Source organism: Erpetoichthys calabaricus, chromosome 15 (genome assembly GCF_900747795.2).
Source record: "Erpetoichthys calabaricus chromosome 15, fErpCal1.3, whole genome shotgun sequence".
NCBI classification, from domain to species: Eukaryota; Metazoa; Chordata; class Cladistia; order Polypteriformes; family Polypteridae; genus Erpetoichthys; species Erpetoichthys calabaricus.
Window position 1 is genome coordinate 4,622,367 of NC_041408.2, and position 27,662 is coordinate 4,650,028.

At 40.8% G+C, this 27,662-nt stretch overlaps 2 protein-coding genes across 3 annotated transcripts in view; both read left to right on the forward strand.

Annotated features, from left to right (window-relative positions):
- Nucleotides 1-567, forward strand: part of mcm8 (minichromosome maintenance 8 homologous recombination repair factor) — a 35,363-nt gene extending 34,796 nt beyond the window's left edge. Inside the window, exon 19 of one of the 2 annotated variants that reach the window (XM_028820790.2) lies at nt 204-565. In XM_028820790.2, coding sequence (XP_028676623.2) covers nt 204-296 — 93 coding nt within the window. In that variant the 3' untranslated portion in view covers nt 297-565. Of the gene's footprint in view, nt 1-203 lie in introns of both variants that reach the window. The other variant, XM_051919500.1, reaches the window with a different exon arrangement.
- A 3,287-nt stretch (nt 568-3,854) lies between these two features.
- Nucleotides 3,855-25,518, forward strand: crls1 (cardiolipin synthase 1). The gene is made up of 7 exons (XM_028820879.2): nt 3,855-4,418; nt 6,497-6,634; nt 13,160-13,289; nt 13,455-13,540; nt 14,626-14,694; nt 20,966-21,057; nt 24,514-25,518. The coding sequence occupies exons 1-7, from the start codon at nt 4,050-4,052 to the stop codon at nt 24,602-24,604; spliced, it is 975 nt and encodes a 324-aa protein (XP_028676712.2). The 5' UTR covers nt 3,855-4,049; the 3' UTR covers nt 24,605-25,518.
- Nucleotides 25,519-27,662: the final 2,144 nt, after the last annotated feature.

Genomic DNA, 27,662 nt, shown 5'->3' on the forward strand with positions numbered 1-27,662 from the left:
TAAGCTACGACATCTTGATACTTCTAGTATAAATTATTAGCATAGCTACAGATTGCTGAGTTTTGGTGCTTCCTTGCACTGTTTACCAAGTAGATTTTCTTTTATAATCATTAATTAGTATCTCCATATTTTGGTAATGTACATCATATACTGTATTTTTGTGTTTGTGCCGTGGTTTTAAACGAGTCCTTGTGCTTTTCCAGGTGGCTGATTTTGAAGGATTTATCAGCTCCTTGAATGAGCAGGGCTATCTTTTACATAAAGGGACAAAGATTTACCAGCTTCAAACGGTGTGACAGATGACCCCCAAAAAAGTCACAAGCATAAAATGAGTTTTCATATTTAGGTACATTTATGAGGAATAAGGTATTGCTTGTATTTTGTAAATGAACATATAATATATTCAGAGTACAAGAAGAGTTGTTGCTAAGATTAATAATTCATATGAATGTCTAAGAAATTTAGTTTTGTATTCATATAAATGTGTATGCATCAGTATATTATAAGAAATGAGAGATGACAATGAATAGATTGAAATAAGGTATGTAAATAATAGCATGTACTAATTTTGAACTGTGTTTTATATTAACCGTTGGGTATAAAAATTTTTTTCATGTTGTCAAAATAAAGTTACATGCAAAGCATTATTTTCCATTTTTGCTTTGATTTGATTTTTGAACATATTAGTACATGTTTAAACTTTAAGTCGGAGACTTGCAGATCGTGTAATTCGTGTTGCCGTCAGGGAAAAGTAGCGTTTCTTCCCAATGAAGAGGCATATCCGCGAGAATTAAGATTTGTCGTTTGGTGAAAGTGAAATCCACATACACGAGTGACAAAGACGTGAAGTGGCTGGCACGTAGCACAGGTTGGCGAGCGAAGCCCCCTAGTGTATATATATGTCTGTATGTATGTGTGTGTGTGTGTGTATATATGTGTGTGTGTGTGTATATATTATATATATATATATATATATATATATATAAAATATAATATTTTGAGTGAACCAACCTTTGTTAAAACGTCCAGATAATGTGTCCCCCTAGCTTTCCAAGTCACAGCAGGCTAAAATTATACAGCCTAAATTTAAAATGGCGTCTTTTTCTACTTCCTACATTGTGTAATCTTAATATTTCATCTGCATCTGAATTAGAAATTAACTAAAGTTCATAAATAATAATACTAAAATCATTTTTCCCCCTAACGTCCTATTATTTAATCCATACTAATACAGTCTGCTTCTATATTATAGAATTTAGAATTTAATATTACACTTTCATTCAGCAATTTGCATTTTTATAATCTGTAATCTGCCTGCTTGTTAAACTAGGACATACTGACTTCATTTGTACCCCACCACATTTGGAGTTAGAAAATTAGATCATATATATTTAACTTTGTGCTTTGTTCTGTGATAACAGTTTACATATGAGAAATCTTGTTTCTTATGCCTGGGACTTTTAACATGTTTAATTAGATTGTCACTTTAGATAATGCTTAATTCAGAGGTGTGTTTAGTATCCCATTTATCTACAGCTGGTTGATGAAAATTAAATATTTCAAATCTCTTATGTAAAGGAACCGAGCTGATTAAAGGAGGTTTTTCTGTTAGCATCTTCACTTTGCCATGAGGCTTTGAAGAAGGACGGCCATGTTTAAATTTCACATGTAACGATGTCGCACAGTGCTCTTCTTTATTTAGTTTTTTTCCCCACAACATATCCAAAGCTTCAAACATCACTGAAGCAAATCCCCTGTTATATTGTTCTTCAGTACTGGAACTTATAACATGTCATCAATACTTTAGCATACTGTAAGCACATTTCCTAAACTCTTTTAGTGATTTTCTTTGCCCCTCTGTGCAATTATTCCCCAAACACTGATGGAAAAATATCCTTCATTCACAGCAAAAATCCACTGACCTGAAAAAGTTGTCACATAATTATGAATCAGTGGTAGCTTACAATGAATTGTAGAGTTTTGTTGGTGCTCTCTGGATCAAAGCACCAATATATTTCTGTTGTTCACATCGCTAACAGTGCTGACAAGCTGTATTAGCTGGCATCGTGTCATACAAATTAACAGTCTTAGTGCCAGCTGCCAGAGAGGCGATAAAAGTGGCAAGCAGCAGGAGAACAAACAGCTGCAGGTGGATCTCCAAGTTCCCAACAAGCCTCCTGTAATCTGACTCTTCCCCATTATTAATGCAGCTTATGATGGAGGAGTCACCTGAGTATTTCTGTAGATGGCACGTGCTGGCATTGTACTGGAAATCTGATCTGTAGATGGTAAACATGAATGAAGACAGAACAGTTCCCTGAGATGCCCCAGTTTTACACACCACCATTTCTGACGCACAGCCCCTAAGCCTCACAAACTGCTGTCGGTTAGTCAGGTAGTCTGTGATCCAGGAGATTGTGGGGGCATCAAGATTTTAGCGCACCTGTCTCAGGGAAACTATGCTATGAACAAGTCAAGACAAATCAAATTTGAGGTGACATACAAATTATACATACAACTGAATAAGCCATGAAATGCTCGGTTGCTCAAATTCAAGGGCTTATACTCTGTGCATCCTTCCACCTCAGGCTGCTATTATGTCTCTAAACCACCAGATGTCGTTATTTTCCAATCTTCAACACAATCTAGAAGAAGCCTCAAATTTTATTTATTTTTTTCTTCGTTATTCACAATTCTAGAAGTATAAAATTACAAATATAATAATGAGAACTACCAACCACTTGGTGAAAATGACCACTTAACTTAGAGTGGGGATACATAGACCTTATGTATACAATAAAAAATATATTAAAAATGCAAATAAATACATTTAATGTATATTTTTGCCGTGAATTGTATTCCATTTGGACCTGACAGGAGACGACACTGCTTAACAGGGTTGCCCGATCCTTAAACACTTCCAGTCCAATGACTGCTAAAAGCCCCACTAACTGCGCTACCGCCCCAAATAACAGCAGCGTGTATTGCAGACCCGCAGTTATGTTTCATGTAGTCGGTGGGAAGGAGTCCTCCGTGGTGTTTAGAATACTTAGAGTAAGCTTCAAGACAGGTGGGTGGGTTTGGTCGACACGGGCGGGCTGTTTACAAATAGTTGCCAAACCAATACTTTGACCAGCATGCCGCTTTCAAAAATAATTCGCTTTGGCGGAAAAACTGCAGTGGGTAGCGCTGCTGCCTCGCAGTTGGGGGACCTGGGGACCCGGGTTCGCTTCCCGGGTCCTCCCTGCGTGGAGTTTGCATGTTCTCCCCATGTCTGCTTGGGTTTCCTCCCAAAGTCCAAATACATGCAGGTTAGGCAGATTGGCGATTCTAAATTGGCCCTAGTGTGTGTCCAGCGGTGGGTTGGCACCCTGCCCGGGATTGGTTCCTGCCTTGTGCCCTGTGTTGGCTGGGATTGGCTCCAGCAGACCCCCGTGACCTTGTGTTCGGATTCAGCGGGTTGGGAAATGGATGGATGGATGGAAAAACTGCACATGTGACTACCCTGCTTACAAGATCTGCGATATTTAAATAAGGGGCGGGGTCATGGAAATAGTGTTTGGAATGGCAGCGGACTTGGCACAAAGCGGAGACACAAAGACTCCGGCCGAGAGGGCGTGTCGATATATAAATTAGTGCGTATTCTTCTGCTATTCAACCTTGACGGATTTCTCGTGTGGGGCGAATGTATGCAAATTAAGGGCACCAATTTGATGTTGCCTACAAATTGTTGCGATTTTCAGAAAGTATTCCCAATACTTGTCCAATCTGTGCACAATGCCTGTGCGATTCGCCGCAGTTGAATTCATTTCTAATGGGCGTTATCTTTACGACAGCGATCGGTGCTTTACAGCTGTCGCAAAACCAGAGGCAGTGTACGGCAGTGTTTAATCCATGCTGGATTGTCCCTGTCTGGAAAGTCGAGAATGTGAGGGGCGCTTTTTTTTTTTTTTTTTAACGGGGGTCTTCGGCGCAAATGTTGGTGTTAGGGTGCCAGCTGTTCGCATGCCGGGGGTGACTTTGTGTATGAAAGCTCTCCGGCGCTGGCAATGTTTTCACGGGTTTGCCAAGCCTTTTTGGCGATACGCGTGAGGGGACGCGCCGTGAGACCCCTGGCAAAGTTGGCGCGCTTCCCGATAGCTGTCAAGAGAGCGCCGGCTTCCTGCGCGTGGTGGTCCAAGAAACTGGTAACCCCGTGCAGACCCAGCGGCGTAGCTGACCATCTGGACTCGGGACAACCGCTGACGGGGAGTCTGCGAGCTGCTGCGGTGGGGTGTCGATGGTCCGCTCCGGGCTGGGAAGTGGCGGCAGCAGGAGCTGCCAACCTACCGCAGCGCCTGTACACGACCGGAGCGCAGAAACCTGTGCCTGGCGACGAAGGAACCCCCGCGGAGGACACGACTAGCTTCAGGGAGCTGGTAGGTACGAAGACGAAGTGCGACTGGGTGGGCTGTCGTTTATGTGAATGACATTTCAAAGGAGGTCCTTTAATGAAAGCGCATAAAACACGCAGGACGTTGACATTCGCTTATTTGGAGCCTCCTTCCAGAAAGCACACACCATTTGCCTTGGATCCCCGTCCACCAGTAACACTTTCCTTTTGTCGATGTAGCGCTCCAGGTGGCTCTCCCGGCACCTCAAGGCAAAACCCTCCACAAGCTTTCCGTACTCCGAATCGGCTCCGTTGCCCGAGGATTCATCTGAGAATTTCTGTCGATGGCCAGCGCAGGAACTGGTACTGGAAGTCAGATATGCAGATAGTAAAACATAAAGGGGGACAGGACAGGTCCTTGAGGTGCCCCAGTGTTGCACACCACCATTTCTGACATGCAGACTGCTGTCTGCTGGTCAGCTAATGTAAGACCCAGAAGATTGTGGATTTGATTTAAAAGTTATAATTAAGGGACCCCCACAGTCTGACAAAAGGGGGGTGTAATGAGTGACCATTAGAAATGAATGATTAAACTGTCGGCATCTCCGTCAGACGTGTATTTACATGCACTCATTTGTCCGATACCTTTATCCAAGGTGACATTTGAGAGGGTACAATTGGATCCACTTCTTTTGTTTTTCCAATTGGAGCTCAGCCGGATGAAGTGACTTGCTCACAGTCGCACAGCGTCAATAGTAGGATTTGAACCCCCAACCTCGGGGAGTTTGAAGTCCAAAGCCTTAACCACTACACCGATTCCATATAACGGACACGTTCGTTGGATACGTTGATGTCAGTCCGAGTGCATCCAGTTGGAGCACATTCAGTGGATGCAGCGATACTCCGTTTATGTGTGTTCACTTGATAATCCAGTCTGAATATGATCACTTGTTATGTGATGTTGAGTTTGAATGCATTCATCTGTTACATTTATAACAAGTTTGACCTCCTTAATTGGATGCACTGATACCGAGTATCTGTATGTTCACTTGTTACATTCACTCTCTATTTAGTTTGCTTCCATCTATCGGTTACTATTCACGCTAATGGAATCAATGTAAAAATGCATAATCCCTCTTTCTCTACATGTACGTTCATCGCCTTTCCTCTGTATCTTTGTGCATCCGATCTGCTCTTGACTGGCGTTCCCATAGAGCCTGTTTCTCAGACTCAGTCATTTCAAGGCGCCTTGCTCACCTCCTGTCTGTTTTCGTATTATACATCTCTGAAGGAGGCGCTCAGTGTTGCTCCTAATATCTTTACACACTCACACTTACTCTATTTGGTCAGCTTGCCTTTGGTGATGCAATCAAATCAGATTGCTCAGACAGACAGCCTGCACACACCTAGACCTTCGTGCTTTATTACATCGTGGACTAGCCACAGTACCTGTCAAGGACAATTGTAAGAAAAATTGTAAAAATATTTGATGTCTCTCACCCTACATGTACCTTCAACACCTTTCCTCAGTATCCTCATGAGTTTGAACCTCTCTTGACCTCCGCTGTTTCCTCTGTCAAGCATGCGCTCTTGAAGCCTGCTTCTCAGTCTTTGTCTTTTTGAGGCACCTGGCTCCCATCTTGTCCGCTTTTATACTTTACGTCTTTTTTTTTAATATATCAAAGTAACACTTTATAATCAACTAATCATCAATCTTGAGGGGGAAAAAAACAAAACCTAACCGCACAAATGTCTTTGAAGACGACTCCCAGCGTGCCTCCTATGCCTTTTACGCCTCCATGTGTGTCTCACACTTGGGTTTCCTCTTCCGTTCGCTTCACTAAAGCCAATCTGACCAATCAGATTGCTCTGAGAGATAGGACACACTCAAAGACCTTAGTGTCTTATTATATAATAGATGTTGAAACCAGGATTGAGCCCATTCACGTGATACATAGATTTAAATTTGAGCACATTCATTGGATACCTTGATATCACTTTGGATTGCGTTCACTTGTTATATTGACATGCTGAGTTAGCCACCACTTAAAAAAGCTGATTCTTTAGGTAGACATTGTCTTGGTAAATTTGTGATTATCTCTCTTCTTTTTTCTCCTGTTCTAGTATGAGAATCCCTGGACAATTCCAAACTTTCTGTGCATGGCACGGATTGGTCTTTCACCCATTCTCGGATACCTCATTGTGGAGAAAGAGTTCCACTTATCTCTTGGTCTTTTCGTTTTGGCTGGAGTAACAGATCTGGTGAGTCCTGCCTGGTACTGATGTGTTCAGTCCATGTAGGTTTGTGTTATTCCTTCAAATATACTGTGTGTATATATATATATATATATATATATATATATATATATATATATATATATATATATATATATATATATATATATATATATATATATAATATACGTATCTATATCTATTTATATATTTTGTGGCAAGTGGTTGGGGGTGGTACCCAGCTGGGACACCCGGAAGGACCGGAAGAGGGACTACGCCTCCTCTGGACCATGAGAGGGCAGCCGCCCTGGATGGTATGGGAACCACAGGAACAGAGCTTGGAAGCTCAACCCTGTAGGGGCCCGTGGTCACCGCCAGGGGGAGCCCTGGCCCTCAGCACTTCCGCCACACCCAGAAGTGCTGGGGGGAAGAAGACCAGGGACACCCGGAGTGCTACCGGGTGCACAGCCGGCACTTCCGCCACACCGGGGAGTGCCGGCAGTCACTCATTGGGAGGCACCTGGAGCACATCCAGGTAGATATAAAAGGGGCCTCCTCCCTCCATTCGATGGCTGGAGTCGGGAATGGAGAAAGACAGAGTCTTGGAGGAGAGGAGGCGGACCTGTGAAAGGCAGTGTGAAGGAAGGAAGGCCTGGACTTTGGGGAAGTACTGGGGTTATGTGTGCACGAATTATAAATAGAATGTATAATAAACGTGTGTTGGGTGAACTACCTGTATCCGCCTGTCTGTGTCCGGGCCATGCTCCAAAATCTATATATATAGTACTGTGCAAAAGTTTTAGGCAGGTGTGAAAAAATGCTATAAACAAAGAATGCTTTCAGAAATATAAATAACTAGCAAAATACCCGCGCTTCGCAGCGGAGAAGTAGTGTGTTAAAGAGGTTATGAAAAAGTAAAGGAAACATTTTAAAAATAACGTAACATGATTGTCAATGTAATTGTGTTGTCATTGTTATGAGTGTTGCTGTCATATGTATGACAGCAACACTCATAACAATGACAACACAATTACATTGACAATCATGTTACGTTATTTTTAAAATGTTTCCTTTACTTTTTCATAACCTCTTTAACACACTACTTCTCCGCTGCGAAGCGCGGGTATTTTGCTAGTGCGTGTGTGTATGTGTATGTGTATATATATATATATATATATATATATATATATATATATATATATATATATATATATATATATATATATATATATATATATATATATATATACACACACACATACATGCAGTTTCAATAACATAGAAATCAATATAAACGACATTAACATCATTATCATATGAGAATATGAAGTAATATATAAGAAGCACATTTCATATAAATTATTAAACAGTAAAATCTTCTGTAATTTGCTACCGTGGCTATTCGTTTGTCTGTCCAGGATTTTAAATCACCTGTAGCTCGCAAACCGTTTCACCTATTAACTTGAAATCTGGTACACATATAGTACGTCACGTCTACTATCCGCTTTATGGGTGATGATTGTATTACTCTTTTTATCTTTATTTTATTTTATTGTAGAATCAACTCCTATCAGCGCACACCAGGGCGGCTGTGGGCGGATGCATATGGTGTACTGTATTCACTCCACGTTATCGTGCATTGCGCTGTCACTGGTATTTTGATAAAAGAATTTGAACAACATATAAGAAGCGTATAAATTATTAAACAGTAAAACATTAACATTTAAGAAATAAAGTTACATTAAGTACTACTGCAGTGCCTTCGGGTATACCTCATTTTTTGTTTGCCCATTACATGCTTAAATGTATAAATTTTTTGGTGTACCTACCCGAGAACACGCGACATATAACCGAGCGTGGGAGAAGCATGGATTTTAAACACGCGTTGAGTTTATCTGCTGGTCTCCCTCGTGGAATAACTGGTAATGTTTGACTAAAATCTACAGCGAGTAAAACAACATTACCTCCTATTTTTTTTTTTTTTTTTACGATCTCTGAGATCTTGCTTTTTTCGGTTCAAGGCTTCATAAGCTCTTTTATGTTCCATGGTGTACTTATCCCAAACCATCATCTTTGAATGTTGCAAGACTTTCGCCTTGTATATAGATCGGGGTAATTACATTCATTGCATTCCTAGTCTGAATCACAATCTGATTGTATGGGTGGTTACGTGGCACTGTAGGGTTGCCACCCGTCCTTTAAAATACGGAATCGTCCCGTATTTGAGAATGAAATTGCGCATCCCGTTTTGAATCAGTACGGGACGGGATTTGTCCCGTATTTTTTTAATCATTTTTTTTAAAGCAGCGTCTCATACAAATCATCCCACACGCATTTTATGAAGATGCCTCCTTTCCTACTTTTGATTGGGTAATACTTGATGTCATCGTTAGTTTGATTGGTCTTTTTAACTGTCCAGTGAGGAGAGCGGGTCTTTTAAGTAGAGTCTGCAAAGTGTTGGCACTGGGATGTGGCACCCGCTGCAGTACGCGTCCCTTATTTTTTTGTATTAATAGTGGTAACCCTACCTGGCAGGTAACACTTATGTTTGGTCATGAAGTCGTCTAAAATCCGCCACGTGCCCTCTTTTAATTGCGAGAAGCAGATATATATATAGCCAAATTCTCACGCTTCGTTGCGGCGAAGTACTGCTTTTAATTTTTTAAGAAGAAAATAAAACCTTTTTAAACGGTTCGAAAATATACCAATAACAATTTGTTAAGGATCTGTTTTTTGTGAACCTCGCTTTTCACAGCTGTCGCGCTACGGCGTGTGTTTCGTTTATTTGATAGTATGTAGATCATGGTAATTACATTCATGGCATTCGTTTTCTGAATCACAATCTGACTGTATGGGTGGTTACCTGCCAGGTTACGCTTGTGGTTGGTCAGGAAGTCGCCTTACATCCGCCACGTGCCCTCTTTCTGTTCCCAGAAGCTGATCATAGAATGGTTTTAATAGTTTACTTTCAAATAATGCAAAGAGTATGCAACACGTGTTTCTCCCTAATTCTGGGCTCATCAGGCGTACACACTCACTGCATCCCCTCTCGGGAATCGAATCTCTATCGTCAGCACCAGAGTTGAAGCCCCTAACGTTGCGGTCAGCAAGTCGGCTAACATCCGCCATGTGCCGTCTTTCAGTTGCGAGAAGCAGATCACTGAATGGTTGAAACTGTTGCCCCTAACGTTGCGCTACAGCGTGTGGTTCGTTTATACCTCGTGTCTTCTCATTAAACTTTTATCTCGCGAATATATTATTGCAATCCGCAGTGGGAGCGTTTCTATAAACTTAATTTAAACTTACGTTTTACACCGTGCTTTGTTTCCCTTATGAACATGCTTGTATGCTTCACTCGCTTGCTTCTTATTGTTTCGCTCCCTTCTCAATTGTTTAATGAATTTTTTGTTCTTCGCTGTTTGCAGCTCTTCTTTCATTTCTCGCGAATATGTTATTGCAATCCGCAACGGGAGCGTTTCAATAAACTTAATTTAAACTTATGTTTAACACCGTGCTTTGTTTCCCTTATGAAGATGCTTGTATGCTTCACTCGCTCGCTTCTTATTGTTTCGCTCCCTTCTCAATTGTTTAATGAATTTTTTGTTCTTCGCTGTTTGCTGCTCTTCCTTCATTTCTCCCTTCTGCGTTCACAGTCTTTTCACGTGATTACGTGGGAGGCGTGATGACGTGACACTCAACTCCGCCTCCCACGGCCATCGAGCTGCCGTCCATTACAGTATATTGTCAAAAAAGAGGTTCCAGTTATGACCATTACGCATTGAATTTCAAAATGAAACCTGCCTAACTTTTGTAAGTAAGCTGTAAGGAATCAGCCTGCCAAATTTTAGCCTTCCACCTACATGGGAAGTTGGAGAATTAGTGATGAGTCAGTCAGTCAGTCAGTGAGTGAGTCAGTGAGGGCTTTGCCTTTTATTAATATGTATAGATGATTGCATTTTGTAAATTGTAAATAAACAAAGTGAGCGAACAAAAGAAAAATCTAAATCAAATCAATATTTGGTGTTACTACCTTTTGCCTTCAAACCAGCATCAATTCTTATAGGTACACTTGCACAAAGTCGGGGATTTTGTAGGATTCTAGTCAGGTGTCTGATCAACCAATTCTACCAAACAGGTGCTAATGATCATCAATGTCACACGCAAGTTGAAACACAGTCATGAACTGAAACAGAAACAGCTGTGTAGGAGGCTTAAAACTGGGTGAGGAACAGCCAAACTCTGCTACCAAGGTGAGGTTGTGGAAGACAGTTTCATGTCATGGCAAGATTGAGCACAGCAACAAGACACAAGGTAGTTCTACTGCATCAGCAAGGTCTCTCCCAGACAAAGATTTCAAAGCAGACTAGGGTTTCAAGATGTGCTGTTCAAGCTCTTTTGAAGAAGCACAAAGAAACGGGCAACGTTGAGGGTCGTAGACGCAGTGGTCCACCAAGGAAACTTAGTGCAGCAGATGAAAGACACATCAAGCTTATTACCGTTCGAAATCGGAAGATGTCCAGCAGTGCCATCAGCTCAGAACTGGCAGAAACCAGTGGGACCCAGGTACACCCATCTACTGTCCGGAGAAGTCTGGCCAGAAGTGGTCTTCATGGAAGAGTTGCAGCCAAAAAGCCATACCTCCGACGTGGAAACAAGGCCAAGCGACTCAAGTATGCACGAAAACATAGGAACTGGGGTGCAGAAAAATGGCAGCAGGTGCTCTGGACTGATGAGTCAAAATTTGAAATATTTGGCTGTAGCAGAAGGCAGTTTGATCGTCAAAGGGCTGGAGAGCGGTACAATAATGAGTGTCTGCAGGCAACAGTGAAGCATGGTGGAGGTCCCTTGTACGTTTGGGGCTGCATTTCTGCAAATGGAGTTGGAGATTTGGTCAGGATTAATGGTGTTCTCAATGCTGAGAAATACAGGCAGATACTTATCCATCATGCAATACCATCAGGGAGGCGTATGATTGGCCCCAAATTTATTCTGCAGCAGGACAACGACCCCAAACATACAGCCAAAGTCATTAAGAACTGTCTTCAGCATAAAGAAGAACAAGAAGTCCTGGAAGTGATGGTATGGCCCCCACAGAGCCCTGATCTCAACATCATCGAGTGTGTCTGGGATTATATGAAGAGACAGAATGATGTGAGGAAGCCTACATCCACAGAAGATCTGTGGTTAGTTCTCCAAGATGTTTGGAACAACCTACCAGCCGAGTTCCTTCAAAAACTGTGCAAGTGTACCTAGAAGAATTGTTGCTGTTTTGAAGGCAAAGGGTGGTCACACCAAATATTGATTTGATTTCGATTTCTCTTTTGTCCATTCACTGCATTTTGTTGATTGATTGAAAATAAATGATTAACACTTCCATTTTGGAAAGCATTCTTTGTTTACGGCATTTTTTCACACCTGCCTAAAACTTTTGCACAGTACTGTATATATTGTGTGTGTGTGTGTGTGTGTGTGTGTAATATATATATAATAGATGTACATAAAAAATTCAGCGTCTGTGTGTACTGTACTTCTGTCTGCTTTTAACGAGAGAACTAATTAATGGATTTAGATCGGGTTTTTTTCTATAATTTGCTTGACCATTCCGGTTGATTTTGCGACTTCTCTCATTGCGCTAAGAATTAGTAATAGTAAAAGAGTTAGTAATGATAGTGAGTTCACTTACAGTACCGATTTATTTGTTCAAATCCAAGAGAGACGCTGTGGGCCAAGGGGAGGAGGAGGCGGGACCTCAGGAGTGGGAAACCAGGCAGGGCCCTCTTTACTCGCGTTCCAGCCTCCGTTCGAGTCACTCTACCTCTTGCCACGTGCTACAGCGTACTTTGCCTCGGCTTAGCTAGCTATTCCCATTTGTTCAGCCGACATTATCATCTACAGATTGTTAAGGAGTAACGTTTGACGTTTTTGAGTGAGAGATCAGGGCTACGTGTGTTTTAGAGGGTGGCTGCTGATTGCCAGAGAGATCACGTCCACGTGTTTTTCTCCCCGCGTGGGGGACACGAGCAGATACAGTGATAACATCTATTGATTTTTTAAAGTTCGTCCTGTTTCACTTTTATGTGGGAGAAGCCGCAGGGGACAGATAGTTTATAATATATTTTACAACACTTTGCAGAAATCTGTTTTCACTTTGACATTACAAAGCCTTTTTCCTCTATACAGTATCAAAAAAGTGAAATCAATTCCAATGAGATTCAGTTTTGTGTTATTATAAAATGTGAAAACTTCCAAGGGGTGAATATTTTTTATAGGCACTACATTACATTTGGTGATCTATACAGGGAGTGTGGTCCCTTGTATGTCTGTATTTGTGAATGTGTGGGCACCTCTTGGTATTTTATTACCCTGTTACTGTTTAAGGATTCATGCGAGTAATTCTGCAACTTCTTCCTTTAACTAAAGATAAAATCTCTTAGGGACATTTTCTCAGCCAGCCCAGTTTGAAAGTAAGTTTCAAGTTTAAAGATGATGCTCTTTGTATTGTCATGTCCCTCCTTAACTAATATTTCATTTTTTTCCCTTTTTTCTGCACAGCTGGATGGTTATATAGCAAGAAACTGGGCCAACCAAAAATCTGCTCTAGGAAGTGCACTGGACCCACTGGCTGATAAAATTCTCATCAGTGTCCTTTATATAAGTCTCACTTATGCACATCTAATCCCATGTATGTGTTTTTTTAAATGCTCCATTAATTGTATTGTCTGTCCAGTGTACAGTATTTACTCTAAAAGTGTTTATAGACCTGGAAATGGGACTTAGAAATGAGTGCACCCAGCGTGTTAAACTGAGGATATTTAAATGGTAATTGTTTGCCTTTTTATTATTTCAGCACCTCTCACAGCTCTGGTCATTTCAAGGGACATTGCTTTAATTGCAGCGGTATTTTATGTTCGATACAAAACTGTGCCACCTCCGGTAAGTAAATATGCATTATGAGCTAAACTTGCACTTAAAATGGAGACTTTCTGACATTTAGATTAGATAAACTTTAGTAATCCCATGGGGGATCTGAGATGCATACAGTAGCAGAAACATAAAAAACAAGAATACAGAGTCACAGGACGGATAATATAGCCAGTTAATCCATTAATCAATCAAAATAACGAGCACATCTGGTAGAAACATTGAATTGCCTGATAGTTGAGGGCAGAAAAGACCCCCAGAGGCGTTTCTTAGCACACCGTGGTGGAATGAGTCTATGGCTAAGATTGGTATCCAATTTTGCCATTATCCTCTTTTTCACAACAGTTTCGAGTGTGTCCAGGGTCGCCCAGTGAGGCGCTCCTGATAAGACGGTTCTGGCATTGTGCTGCTTTCTTGCTCAGGTTTTTTTACCCAGGAGACCACAGTGTAGAACAACACACTGGTTACTATGCACTGGTAGAACATTTCCTGCAGCTTGCTGCATATGTTAAAAGACCCTTGGCAAATACAGCATGCTTAACCCTTACAGGTATCTGTGTGACCCCCTCAAATCATTTTTGTATTTGAATTTGAAGCATTTTGTACTTTAAGATGCTTGTGTCCAAAATAACTTTAAATGCATTCAGGTCACATTTATTGTGATCGGCACTTTTTGGAGCTGCCTGTAGTAGGATTAGACTGTCCTGCAAATAAAAACCCTTATGATTTCCTACACTACATTGGTCATGTGCCGACTAATCTTACTCAATCCTAAATCCAGCCTGCATAACTCAATGGGAAAATGTTGAGTTGAGAGCTGTGGGTGTCTCATTCCGAGCTACACAAGGAACTTGATTACATTTATGGCCTCAGGATGTGTGTGCTACAACATATCAGGTGTCGGGGCTCCCAGTTAGTTTGCCTATGCCATTTTCATTTGTTCCGCTCTTTTTGAAATATGTTATGATCTAAATCAAAAGCAGAGGGTCTGCTCTGTGGAATAAAGAATGGTGGATGCTAATTACTTTTGTCAGTTTGTGGGGTGCATTTTGTGATAAAACTACACTGCATTTTAAACTTCTGCTTCTGTCTTTCAGAGAACGCTGGCCAAGTTTTTTAATCCTTGTTACGCCACTGCCCAGTTGAAGCCAACATTTATTAGCAAGGTAAAAATAAATCTTGAATGATTAATGAAGATAGGTGGATAACACTGTTTTAACACCATTAATCACATCTCTGGAGGTTCTTAACTATAGGGATACGCCTTTTAATATTAACATCTTACTTAATTCTCTGCCTAGCTTATGTATTACTCTCAGAAGAGCTCTGTTTAGATTCTCCCTTTCTCTGCCATCTGTCTTCCTGATCTTTTTATTTTTAGACGTCTCTCTACTAATCCATGTAAATCTGTAAAAAATCTACTTTTTGGTAACTGCAGCCTAAAAGCATGTCATTGCACATTTTCTTGAAGAACATAGAATTTTAGTTTCAAGTTCAGCTTCCCTGGTGTATTCCTCACTCCTGATTCTATTCTCCCATTACCTGTTGATAATCAGATGCTGAGAAGTCAAATAATTTTGATACTATCCATCTTTTACAGTTAATATTTTAATTCCATATATTTATATATTTTTGCTAGGGGGTTCCCCCCTGCTCCCTTTGCTAGCCAACCCAATGGGGCCTGCACTACGCGCCAGCCACTTTGCGTCTCTGTCACTCTTGTTGTGAAAAGGGGGGCTGAACCCACCCCAAAGTGACATGGTCGCTCCTCCGACACCCCTCTTAAACGGTGATACAATGGGAAACAAATGCAGTTTTTTTTGTTTTTTTACACCTCCTCTTTGCTCAATCAGCTGCTGGTTTGCTGCTTCTGCCGTGTCATGTGATCTGCACCTCGCACAGCGCTTCGAACATTTAAAAGCCTTTACAGCAGCTGTCCTACTCTTTTTGTCTTTTATTTCCGGACCCGGGGTGGTTAAATCTCTTGGCACAAAGTCTCATCTTGTGGGATGTGGGTTCTTGATATTTTTTTAGTTTATAATTTAAAAACGAAATAAGAATCTGAAAATCTAACGACATCACATTAAAGTTCGATGAATTCTGAAAAGAATGATGCCAAACATATATACACTGCCTGGCCAAAAAAAAAAGTCGCCACCAAAAAAAAAAGGTCACACACTCTAATATTTCGTTGGACCGCCTTTGGCTTTGATTACGGCACGCATTCGCTGTGGCATTGTTTCAATAAGCTTCTGCAATGTCACAAGATTTAGTTCCATCCAGTGTTGCATTAATTTTTCACCAAGATCTTGCATTGATGATGGTAGAGTCTGACCGCTGCGCAAAGCCTTCTCCAGCACATCCCAAAGATTCTCAATGGGGTTAAGGTCTGGACTCTGTGGTGGCCAATCCATGTGTGAAAATGATGTCTCCTGCTCCCTGAACCACTCTTTCACAATTTGAGTCCGATGAATCCTGGCATTGTCATCTTGGAATATGCCCGTGCCATCAGGGAACACAGCTGTTCAGTCCCAATCCCTTGAGTTCCCTTCGCATTGTGCGTGTGGAAATGCTCTTACTTTCACTATTAAACATAGACCTGAGTTCTTCTGTTGTTTTTCTTTGATTTGATTTCACCAAACGTTTAAGTGATCGCCGATCACGATCATTCAGGATTTTTTTCCGGCCACATTTCTTCCTCGAAGACGATGGGTCCCCACTATCCTTCCAGTTTTTAATAATGCGTTTGACAGTTCTTAACCCAATTTTAGTAGTTTCTGCAATCTCCTTTTATGATTTCTCTACTTGATGCATGCCAATGATTTGACCCTTCTCAAACAGACTAACATTTTTTCCACGGCCACGAGATGTGTCTTTCGACATGGTTGTTTAAGAAATGAGAAGCAACTCATTGCACCAGTTGGAGTTAAATAACTTGTTGCCAGCTGAAAGATAATCGCCCATGCAGTAATTATCCAATAGGTGGCTCGTAACTATTTGCTTAGTTAAATCCAGGTGGCGACTTTTTTTTTTGGCCAGGCAATGTATGTAGGTTTTAAAATAAGCTCGATTTAAAGTGTGACAAAAAAGTGACATAAGTCACATAAAATCATTGCACTTTTAGGCTTAGGATTTTATATATATATATATATATATATATATATATATATATATATATATATATATATATATATATATATAATATAGAGTATAGGGTGGTCCAGATCTAATTATGCAATTTTCATTACACTATAACTTAAGTTTATTACATAGAGAATTCACAGCACCTGCCCTGCATGTAAGAGATTTTGCTTAAAATTCTTTTTGTTGCCGATAGATGGCAGCACCTGCCCTGCATGTGTCAGTCGAACAGTTGAATAATTAGATCTGGACCACCCTGTAGATATGAATAGCCTTTTAAGTTTTGTTGAATAGCTAAGTTGAATCCTGTTATTAATTATTTTTGCTAATAGGGTGTCACGGTAATGCAGTGTTAACGTTGCTCCCTCACACTAAAGAGACTGGGGATCACTTTCCAGGGATTCCCTGCTTGGAGTTTGCAAGTGTGTTCCCTCCTTTGGCTCCATAGGTTTCCTCTCACAGTCCAAGCCATGCCGGTTAAGACAATGTCACTTCTGCCCTCTGGGTTTGTCAGACTTTCCGGTTGCAGTTGCTCATCTAGTCAACAGACCATATCAATGTACATGACAGAAAATCTGAGAGGTTCATTCCCAGTTATGAAATGCTTCTTAGCTTTCTCTTAGTTCTTATAACACTGGATGTGGAGATGCTTCATTTCAAGCGTCAACATTCTGGACACTTAATATTTGCAGACAATTACTGTTTGTGAAGAATGGAATTAGCTGACCCATAACAAATCCCTGTAGTGCCTGCTGTGTCACACATACACTGTCGCTCTTTAAGCCTCTACTGTTCCAGGATTTTCTTTGTGTTGTCAATGTTGAAGGCTTACCAGACAGTGGTCCGTCTTTGTGAGACACCCTGTTATAACATAATATGTGAAGTGGAATTGTCCTGGTACCTGTTGAAAATGTCAGAAATAATCTCTAAGGATGTATTGTGTTTTTACAAAAATTAGGGTTTAAATACTAATATTAAAAATAAGCAAATGCTCAAATGTAGGTTAAACATTCTAAGTACTGTTACATGCAGTTTGTAGTTAAGGTACCTTTGTATACTTTACTATTATTAATATGGTGGCACAGTGCCTCGCAGTAAGGAGACTGGGGTTTGCTTCCTGGGCCTTCCCTGTGTGTTCTCCCCTTGTCTACTTGGGTTTGCTCCGGATGTTCCTGTTTCCAAGCGCAGTACAAAGACATACAGGTTAGGTGGTTGGCCAGATTGACCCTAGTGTGTGGTTGGTATGTGTGTGTGCACAAGTGTGTTTGCCCTACAGTGAACTGGTGCCCTGTCCAGGGTTTGTACCTGCCTTGTGCCCAGTGCTGGCTAGAAATTGCTTCAGCAGACCCCCGCGACCCTGTTCAGGACTAAGCGAGTTAGAAAATGACTGACTATTATTAATATTGTTGCTTGCAGTGTGTCTGCAAAGCATGTAGTGTTTATGACTCGTGCACTGACTCCACTGACAGCATTCACTTGGAAAACACAAATGGGATATTCTGTTCATGGAAAGAAACGTAATGAAAGAGAAAAATGGAAATGGGATACTTTACATGCTTGTAATGTATATATGAAAACCAATTGCTCATGGATACTGAAGCACGGTAAACCCACATGTTCCTTCAGCCTTCCTGTCCACTTTGTGCATTTCTATCCTTGGATGCAAAAGATGTGATCAGTGCCCATTTATAGCTTATATAATTCAAGGCAGTTTAAGTCTGTTCATGTTTCACAAATTGAGATACTGAATATACCAAATGTTGCATTTGAATGATATTTAAGTATTTCATCCTCATTATGTTTTTTATTTGGCAACCACTTTCCTTAACATAAACTTAAAAATTCTGTTAAGTTAAAACAAAAATACACAACAAAATTTTAAAACAAATCACAAGAAGCATAGGTTATAGTTTAAAAAGGAAAGAAAAAGCAGATTAGGAAAAGTAGATCAAGTGTGTGCAGCAGACTGATTTGATAGGAGCGTGCTCTCCATAGTCAAACAATAACATACAGGATGAAAGTAAATGTGATTCTGTCCCACTTTATATATTCTGAAGTACAAGTAAGCCCGTGATTCGCTAGCGAATCGGAAATCCAAGAATGGCAATCAGTTTCTGTTCTGTCCGATATTTGGATGGATGACATATCATGGAGGGTGGGTGCGTCTGGGGAAATGTCATTTAATTACATAAGCATATCTGTACTAAAGCGGTTTCGTTTTGTGGAGATGTGATTCTGTTGCTGTTGCTGACACCGACTGCTGGCAGAGTGGAGCACAGCAAGTGTAGTTTACAGGTTGTGGTGTTCGTGTGCCAGCCACTGAGTCGGGGAAGCCGCTGGGTTTGAGTGTGTGAGCTCCCTCCATTTTGATACGTGCCTCCTTCGCCTGTGCTGTGTCAACAGCACGTTGTGGGCGCGCTGCGTTTGACTCTGGGGCGCCGCGCCGCAGTGCGCATACTGACTCTGGGAAGCCACCGCGTTTGACTCTGGGGCGGGCGCCATGGCGCAGTACGTTGTGTTATTGTGGGCGACACCTACTGACTCTGGGAATTCGCCACGTTTTGGGAGGCCGCTGCATTTGACTCTACAGGTTGTGTTGTTTGGGCGCCATCTACTGACTCTGGGAAGCCGCCGCATTGTGGGAAGCTGCTGCGTTTGACTCCACAGGTTGTGTTGTTTGGGCGCTCACAGGTTGTAGCCATACGGGCTTGTTTGTATTACTAATCGTTGAGCTACCTCCATTTGGATACGTGCCTCCTTTGCCTGTGCTGTATCAAAAGCGCGTTGTGGGCGCGCTCGTTCATTGTCCAGGCGGCTGTACAACCTGCCGTGCACGCTTTACCTCAGGTTTAGTTCACAGGTCGTAGGTGTGGTAAAGTTTCCATTTAATTGAATAACCCTATTTGAAGTAAAGCGGTTTCTTTGTGTGGGCACCTTCGTTCATTAAGTCTAGTTTACAGGTGGTGTTGTTTGGGCGCCACCCACTGACTCTGGGAATCCGTTGCGTTTTGGGAAGCCGCTGCGTTTGACTCCACAGGTTGTGTTGTTTGTGCGCTCACAGGTTGTGTTGTTTGGGCGCCATCTACTGACTCTGGGAAGCCGCCGCGTTTTGTGAAGCCGCTGCGTTTGACTCTGGGGCGGGCGCCACGGCTCTGTACGCATGCGTCTCGGTGCGTCCGCCGCGCATAAATTAACTGTGGTTTAGTAAGATAGATGTAACACATGTAACCTTAATACTTACTTTTCATTGCATTTTTGTTTTAGGAATTGTCTCAAGTCAGCAACTTCCAACAGCTATGCGTTAGTTGAGTTATTCAATCCTAACACTGAAAATGCTCTTTCAGGTGTCAATTTTAATATTAAGCTGATAAAAGGAAAATAACAAGTAAGACTGTTATTTCCCATTATGTTTAATGAGAAAATAAACCAGCTTTTGTTTGCTGCAATGAATGCTTAATGGTTTTAATATAAATAGCAAATTAGGATGTCCTGTTTCCATAGTGAAATGGAACATGATCAGGAGTCAAACAACACCTCGAAGACACTGGAGACGTGTTTAAAATCTGCCGTTTTTGCATCTGTTAACCAAACTAAAAAACAGAGCAGTGCAGTAGAAAAATCTTTGTTTTATAAATGAGAATACAAACTGAAAATTAAAAGAAGTTGATCATGTAAGTAATATGGAAAATGCATACAAAACACAGAAATATTACAACATAGCATGTCTGGAGTAACACGATGCTGAAATTAGTGTGAGGTAAAATAAACGACTATTCCCTTACAATCGGATGTCAATCTTTGCCTTTGTTCAAGTTTTTTTTTCTTTCATATTGATTCAAATTATATTCGAATATCGATGTTCAATCCGACAGCCGTAGCACAATGTTCTCCAGAAGGAGAAATGGTAGAAGAATAACTTGATTTTATAGTTTTTAGCATTGACATCAACTTGCTTCTGAAATAGGAAGCATACACTGTAAACTAGTGAAGTCAACAAACAGCTGTATCTCGTGTAAATTAGTACACAAGAACACATTCTTGCCATTTACAAAATCAGCACCACCACATATCACTTTCATGTGCAAGCTCAAGGCGTTTTCTTCACCACCTGATTGACAAAAAATTGATACATTATGCGATGCTCCCAACCTCCTCCTCCTCCAATGTAATTTCAGTCATAAAAATTTCATTAATTAAGTTCTGAAAATGTTGACAAAGATGTAAAAAAAAAAAAAAAAAGGATGAGTTATATTTTCAGCAGTAAGTGTGTTTAATGTTGTGGGCTTTCTTTTCCAGGTGAACACAGCTGTGCAGTTGATCTTGGTTGCGGCATCTCTGGCTGCACCCGTTTTTCAGTATGTAGACAGTATCTGTCTTCAGGCACTCTGGTAAGGTTATATTTAACTGCTTCTGTCTAAGTAGTAGCCTTAAACATAAAGTAGTTAAAAGAATCAACAATTTTTTTTTTACATGAGTATGTGATAGAGTTACAGTTTACAGTGAAAATGAAACCATTCCTGTTTTAAAAAAAAAAAAAAAATTGCTGAGCAGCCTGTGTTTTGAAAGGTTGTAGAGTGTGGGGTTAGAGTACAGGATTAAACTGAATGGAAAGAGTTTAGTTTAGCAGAGAGTGCGAGGGAAGGTTATGGTCTTCTAAGTCTATGTTTGATGGAAAATTACAGCATATTTCTGTTTTATACGCATGTGATTTTTATGTTGCATGCTGTTGTTGTTGGCGGGAACACTAATTTCGAAATAAATTTCCATTTGGGACAGTGCCATTATCTTCTTTGACACATTTTGATGAGTGAGCTTTCTTATCATATTAACTATATGTTGACACCTAAAATTAAATAAAATTTACATCCGATAATGTTGTCTAAGGGAATTTTAACATTATGTGAACATGATTATTGAGTAAAAGCAATATGAAAGGAATGAGCCTTGTGGCTAAAATTGCTGCAAGAGACCGCCTCCAGGAGGGGATTTTTTATGATGGCATCTAATTTTGCCACCATCCTCTTTTCTACAACATCTTCCACTGCGTCTATGGTTGTTGGCCCTGTGATGGCACAGGCTTTCCTGAAAAGTTTGTTAAGGCCTTGTATGTCTTTTGAACTCAAGTTGTGCTTCCCCAGGAGACCACAATATAGACCACCACACTGGCTACTACGGACTGGTGGAACATTTCCAGCAGCTTGCTGCACACATCAAATGCCCCAACTCTCCTTAGGAAGTCCAGCGCCACTGTGTTGTCAGACCAGTCCAATTTGCTGTTTATATGAACCCCCCCAGGTACTTGTGGCTCTGCACCACTTTCACGTTTTCCCCAAGAATGGCTTCTTCTCATGCCAGACGTCCACCATCAGTTCTTTTGTCTTGTTGATGTTGAGCTGCAGGTTGTTGTCCCTGTACCACAAGGCAAGATCCTCCACAACCCTCATGTCCTGTGACTCTCCTCCATTATTAATGCAGCCTATGATGGAGGAGTCATTTGAAAAGTTCTGTAGATGGCAAGCTCTGGTATTTTGCTGGGATGTGTTTTTTTTGTTCAGGGATAAGAAATGTCAAGAGGTTTACTTACCTTGGCAGTGACATTCATGTCTCTGGTGACTCTTCCTATGAAGTCAGTAGAAGGAATGGGAGAGCATGGGGGGTCATGAGGTTGCAGGAAAGGGGTGTGTGGTGCTCCCGATATCTATGCAAAAGGATGAAGGTCCAAGTCTTTAGAGTCCTGGTGCTTCCCGTCATGTTATATGGTTGTGAGATATGAACGCTATCCAGTGACCTGAGACGAAGACTGGACTCCTGTGGTACTGTGTCTCACTGGAAAATCCTTGGGTACTGTTGGTTTGACTTTGTGTTGAATGAGCGGTTGCTCATGGAGTCCCAAATGAGGCACATTACCTGCATTGCGAGGGAGCGTCAGTTCCGGCACTACGGGCATTGTGTCGCGTTTCCCCGAGGGTGATCCAGCTCGTAAGATCCTCATTGTTGGGGACCCAATTGGCTGGACCAGGCCAAGGGGTCGCCCATGTAACACCTGGCTGCGGCAGATAGAGGGTCATTTCCGGAGGGTGGGACTGGACCGCGTGTCTGCCTGGGGGGTTGCCAACCGGGATCCTGAGCTGTTCCGTCATGTAGTGGGTGCGGCAATGCACTGTACCAGTGCATGCTTCCCAACTTGACTTGAGTTGATAATAAATGGTAACAAGAAAGTCTTAAATACACTAGATGTGGTAGATACTTCAAAGCCTCTTTTAACCCCCTTAGCATTAGACCCAAGGGTCACTCGGGCTGAGAAAACATCGCTAAAAGTGTTAGTCCTGTGGATCACTTGGGCAACTGTATAGACACGTCTTGTGTAAGCGTTAGACCTGAGGATTACTCGGGCTCTAAAATGCTAATGGCATTAATCCCGATTGTTACTTGGGCAACGGTATAGGCATATCTTACATAAGCGTCAGGCCCGAGCGTTACCCAGCAATGGTGTAGACGTGTCTTCTCCTTCTCATAATGGCGCCTCATAATAAACGTTTTTCAGTAGCCCAGATGTTGTACGCTCTTGACAGTGATACAAGCGGTGATGTTGAGGAGCCTCTCATCAGCAGTGATGACAAAGTTAATCTGTCTTCAGGCAGTGAAACTGATACGGACAGTGAAACCAAAAGCGAATCTGAAGAATCTGAAAGTGACACTCGCGTTTGGGTTTCTGTTGACCCTGCTTTAGACCAACCAGTGCCACTTCATTTTGATTTTATGGGGCAGCCAGGTATAAAGGTGAACATTGATAGCCAGAATTTACTTGAAGTTATTTCTTGATAATGACGTGATCCAAAAAATTGTTGTCGAGATGAACCTTTATGCTGAACAGTATTAGGTTAATGACTGTACACTGAAGCAGTTTTCTCGTTCAAAGATATACTACACAAAAGACCTACTTTGACAGTATATACCTGTACAGTATTAGCATTATTATTATTCATATTTTTATTACAGTTTGGAGACAAAGCTAAAGGGGTGGGATTGCATTGGTTTGGACATGTGCAGAGGAGAGATGCTGAGTATTATGGGAAAAGGGTGCTAAGGATAGAGCTGCCAGGCAATAGGAGAAGAGGAAGGACTAAGAGAAGGTTTATTGATGTGGTGAAAGAGGGCATGAAGGTGATGGGTGTGACAGAGCAAATAAGAACATTAGAGGGTCAGCTCAGGTGAGACGTTTGGGAGACAAAGACAGAGAGGTGATATTGCGTTGGTGTGGACATGTGCAGAGGAGAGATGAGGGGTATAATGAGAGAAGGGTGCTAAGGATAGAGCTGCCAGGCAAGAGGAGAAGAGGAAGGACTAAGAGGAGGATTATGGAGGTGGTGAGAGAGGACATGAGGGTGATGGGTGTGACAGAGCAAGATGATGACAGAAAGATATGGAAGAAGATGATCCACTGTGGCAACCCCTAACAGGAGCAGCCGAAAGAAAATTATTATTATTCTTCATTATTATTATTTGTATCATTATACCTTTTAAGCTTCCGACTTTGTGCTTTGCACATTTTACAGCAGAAAGACGAGATTTAATAAAAATGTCATTTTTCAAACCAAAAAACGCCAAGATTTTTACTTTTTTTTTGGATAAATAATGTAACGCTAAGGAGGTTAATATGCAAACTCAAAGATTTATCACCATAATAGTTGTTCACTTGCGCTGTGCGTTTGTTATCTTTCAGTTGAAATACAGCTACCTTTTCCCATACTATGGTACAATTCATGATTGCATTTCAGTACGTGTTATTTAGTTTAGATCTGCTGTCCATTTCTAACTGGGTCCTCTTCTCTGGTTTCTTTTAGGTACATCACTGCAATGACGACAGCAGCCTCTGCCTACAGCTATTACCACTATGGCAAAAAAACTGTTCAAGTTTTAAACAAGAAAGAATAACGGAGAGTTCTTTTTATACACTTGAAGGAAATCAAAAACGTGATTTGGAAGATCATTTCAAACTTGTAAATACACTCAAGACATTTATATGTAGTTTTCAATAATACACTTACAAATGTGAAACACAGATATAAGTGGCCATTCCACAAACTAGATTGGGAAAACTCCACTGAATGTCTACATTGGTTCTGTAAACCGATTTAGATCTCAACCGCTATTTGTGTTTCGGTTTATATAGAAAAAGGGAATTCTTACAGCTGGTACTTGTTTGACTGGTAGCATCCTTCTACTTTTAAATCTAATAATTCTATTAGATCAGCTTACAAAGTTTGATTACCATGTCAAGTGTAATAGACTTTTAAGGTATTGCCATAACTTAGTGAGCCACAGGATGATTATATAAATCTTAAGTAGTAGAAGGCTGATCAAATTTTTTTAAAATATATTTAATGAAGAGTACTTGTTCTGATGCACTAGATTCCTATGGAAAACTGGTGCTTTCCCAACCTTGAGAAGTCAAGGCTGACATGACATTAAACACAAGCCGTACTTGAATGCCAAGCATTTTATCCACCTGCATTTGAACAATCGGATCTGACATGCTATTGAGGTCTTTATGGGCTCTGGGATGAGCCAATTATCGTCAGACTACAGTTTCCAGTTTTTAATTTGGAGTATTTGGTGATGGTATCTATTTTTTTTTAAATATTTTTTGTTGAAAAAGAAAATCTCCAGTATGTTCAGTCTGTAGAGCAGGCTTTCTCAGGACAATGAAACATTTAATGTGCCTGTTTTGTTTAATTTTTTTCTTTTTAAATGCCACAATGATGAAATAGTAAGATTTCTTATTTTGCTATAAGAAACGGTCACAATAATCAGTGTTTGTTTGAATTAAAAAAAAAAAAATTTTTTTTTATTATTTTAAGGGGTATTTTGTTCTTTCTTTTAATTCAGATATTCAGAAACCTGCTTCAGTCAGCTCAGCTTTGTTTTCAGTTTCATGCTCCACATTGCCAGGTTTTTAATAATATGCTGTTTTGGAAAGGTCTGGGAATTGTGCTGTTAAAATGTCTTTTTTCCAGGCAGTTAATAATGTGTTGATTTGAGGACCACTTCCCTCGTCTTAACTTCTTTACCACTTCAGACTTCAAATTTGAGAGCTTGAAAGGGCTGATAAGGAAGGCAGACGACATCTTGTTGTTATTTCATTCGTTTCTCGACTCGGTGTCATCTGTGGATTTTCATTTCTTAAGCACTCGACCAGATGTCAACCAGTTAAGTGTCCAGCAGTCATTTAACACCATGTTGAGATAACATCCAACAATAATTCACCCCTGAAGCTTGCAGTGTACCTTCTGAAACTATTTTGGAGTGATCTGGCCACTTGTATTTCTCACTGTATTTTCTTATTTCTTGACGTCACTTTTCCTCTGATCAAAAGGATGCCTTGTAACTTTGAATCGGGTGACATGGATTCTCACCTAGGAAAGGCTTCCATGCAACCTTCCTGGAAATAATCAAGGAAAAGAATATCATTTGGTAGGATGAAACATCCCTTTAGACACCCATAGGCCTTCATTACAGTTTCTATACCATCCACTTGCAAGATCCTCTCGTATTTGCCTTTGGTAAACTCGCCACTCCATTCAGGTAAGCCCAGCAGTCATTGTTTTATATAGTGCTGCCAGTAAAATACGTCAAATTGTTAAACTGCAAAAGCTAGGCATGATTATTATTTATTATTATTATTACTAACACACTAAGTGCTGGACCATTTATTACCAAGATGCTGTAGTATAGATGTATGTATATATGATAAATAATGAACTCAATCAAAAGCTTGATTTGTATCAAAACAAAAATAGAAAATTCAGTTTAGAGTAATTTATACAATTTTGTTTTCAGGTAAGCCCTAGTACGAACAGTTACTATTTTATATGGTGCTGTCAGTAAAATACATCACATTTTTTAACACAAAAAGCTCGGTATTATTATGATTCTGAATATTATTAATATTACTAACACATTAACTGCTGGGCCATTTGTTACCAGGTTGCTGTATTATTGATGTATGCATATACAGTATGATAAATAATGAACTCAATCAAGCCTTGTAAGAAATGCATTAGAAAGCATTGGTTTTACTAGCAGAAAAATGTAAAGAAACCGTTAATTTATTTTCACCAGTAACACGACTGGAAGTCTCCATTTGAATGAGCGTCCTAGAAGCATGGCAGCTCACAGGGTGCAGGCTAAGAAGAACACGCACCACAAACACAATGCACATCTTTGTGCTGCCCACGCGTGCCGCACACAACTCATTTGCTTGTTGGTGACGGTTTGTGTTCCGTGGGCGGCAGAATGTACCTGTAGTGCCATCCTGACCTTATGATGAAGAAACGCCTTCTGAGCCGCTCACTGTCCGCGTCCATACCAGAGCTTACGGCTTCCACATCATCCAGTTGATTGTCATCGTCTCGATCATCCAGATACTCACCTTGCAACAAACTTTGTTGTCCTAAAACATTAGCAGCTTTATTCATTTTTCCCTACGACATAACTACAGACTCTTTGTTTATAACACTACTTGTCGAAGACCGGGCATTGAATAATTTTAAAGATTTTTGCAATCTCTTGGCCTGCCTGCACCTTTTTAGCTACTTTCCTCGGTATTCACATGTGTGTGAACGTCTCTTCGCCAGCGCTCCATCCCTCGAGTACGGTCCTCTGAGGTCTGCTTCATATACTCTGTCATTATTATCGAGGTTCCTTTCTTGCATTCTGTCAGCCTTGATACTTACCGTCTTTGAAGGTGACTATCATGCCGTTTCCCCTCAGTTGTCTCACACCCTCACTTCCTCTTTTGTAACGTCATCAAAGTCAATCTGACCAATCACACCAAAGCCAAACTAACCAATCAGATTGCTCAGAGGGACTGGACGCACAAACTAACATTCTAGATTTTCTGCAAGGGGTTGTCACCTAAATATTATTTTACATGTATCCACTAGATGGCAGCCCTATGGTAGTTAACTGAGATGTGGCAGCAAAGCTCCTC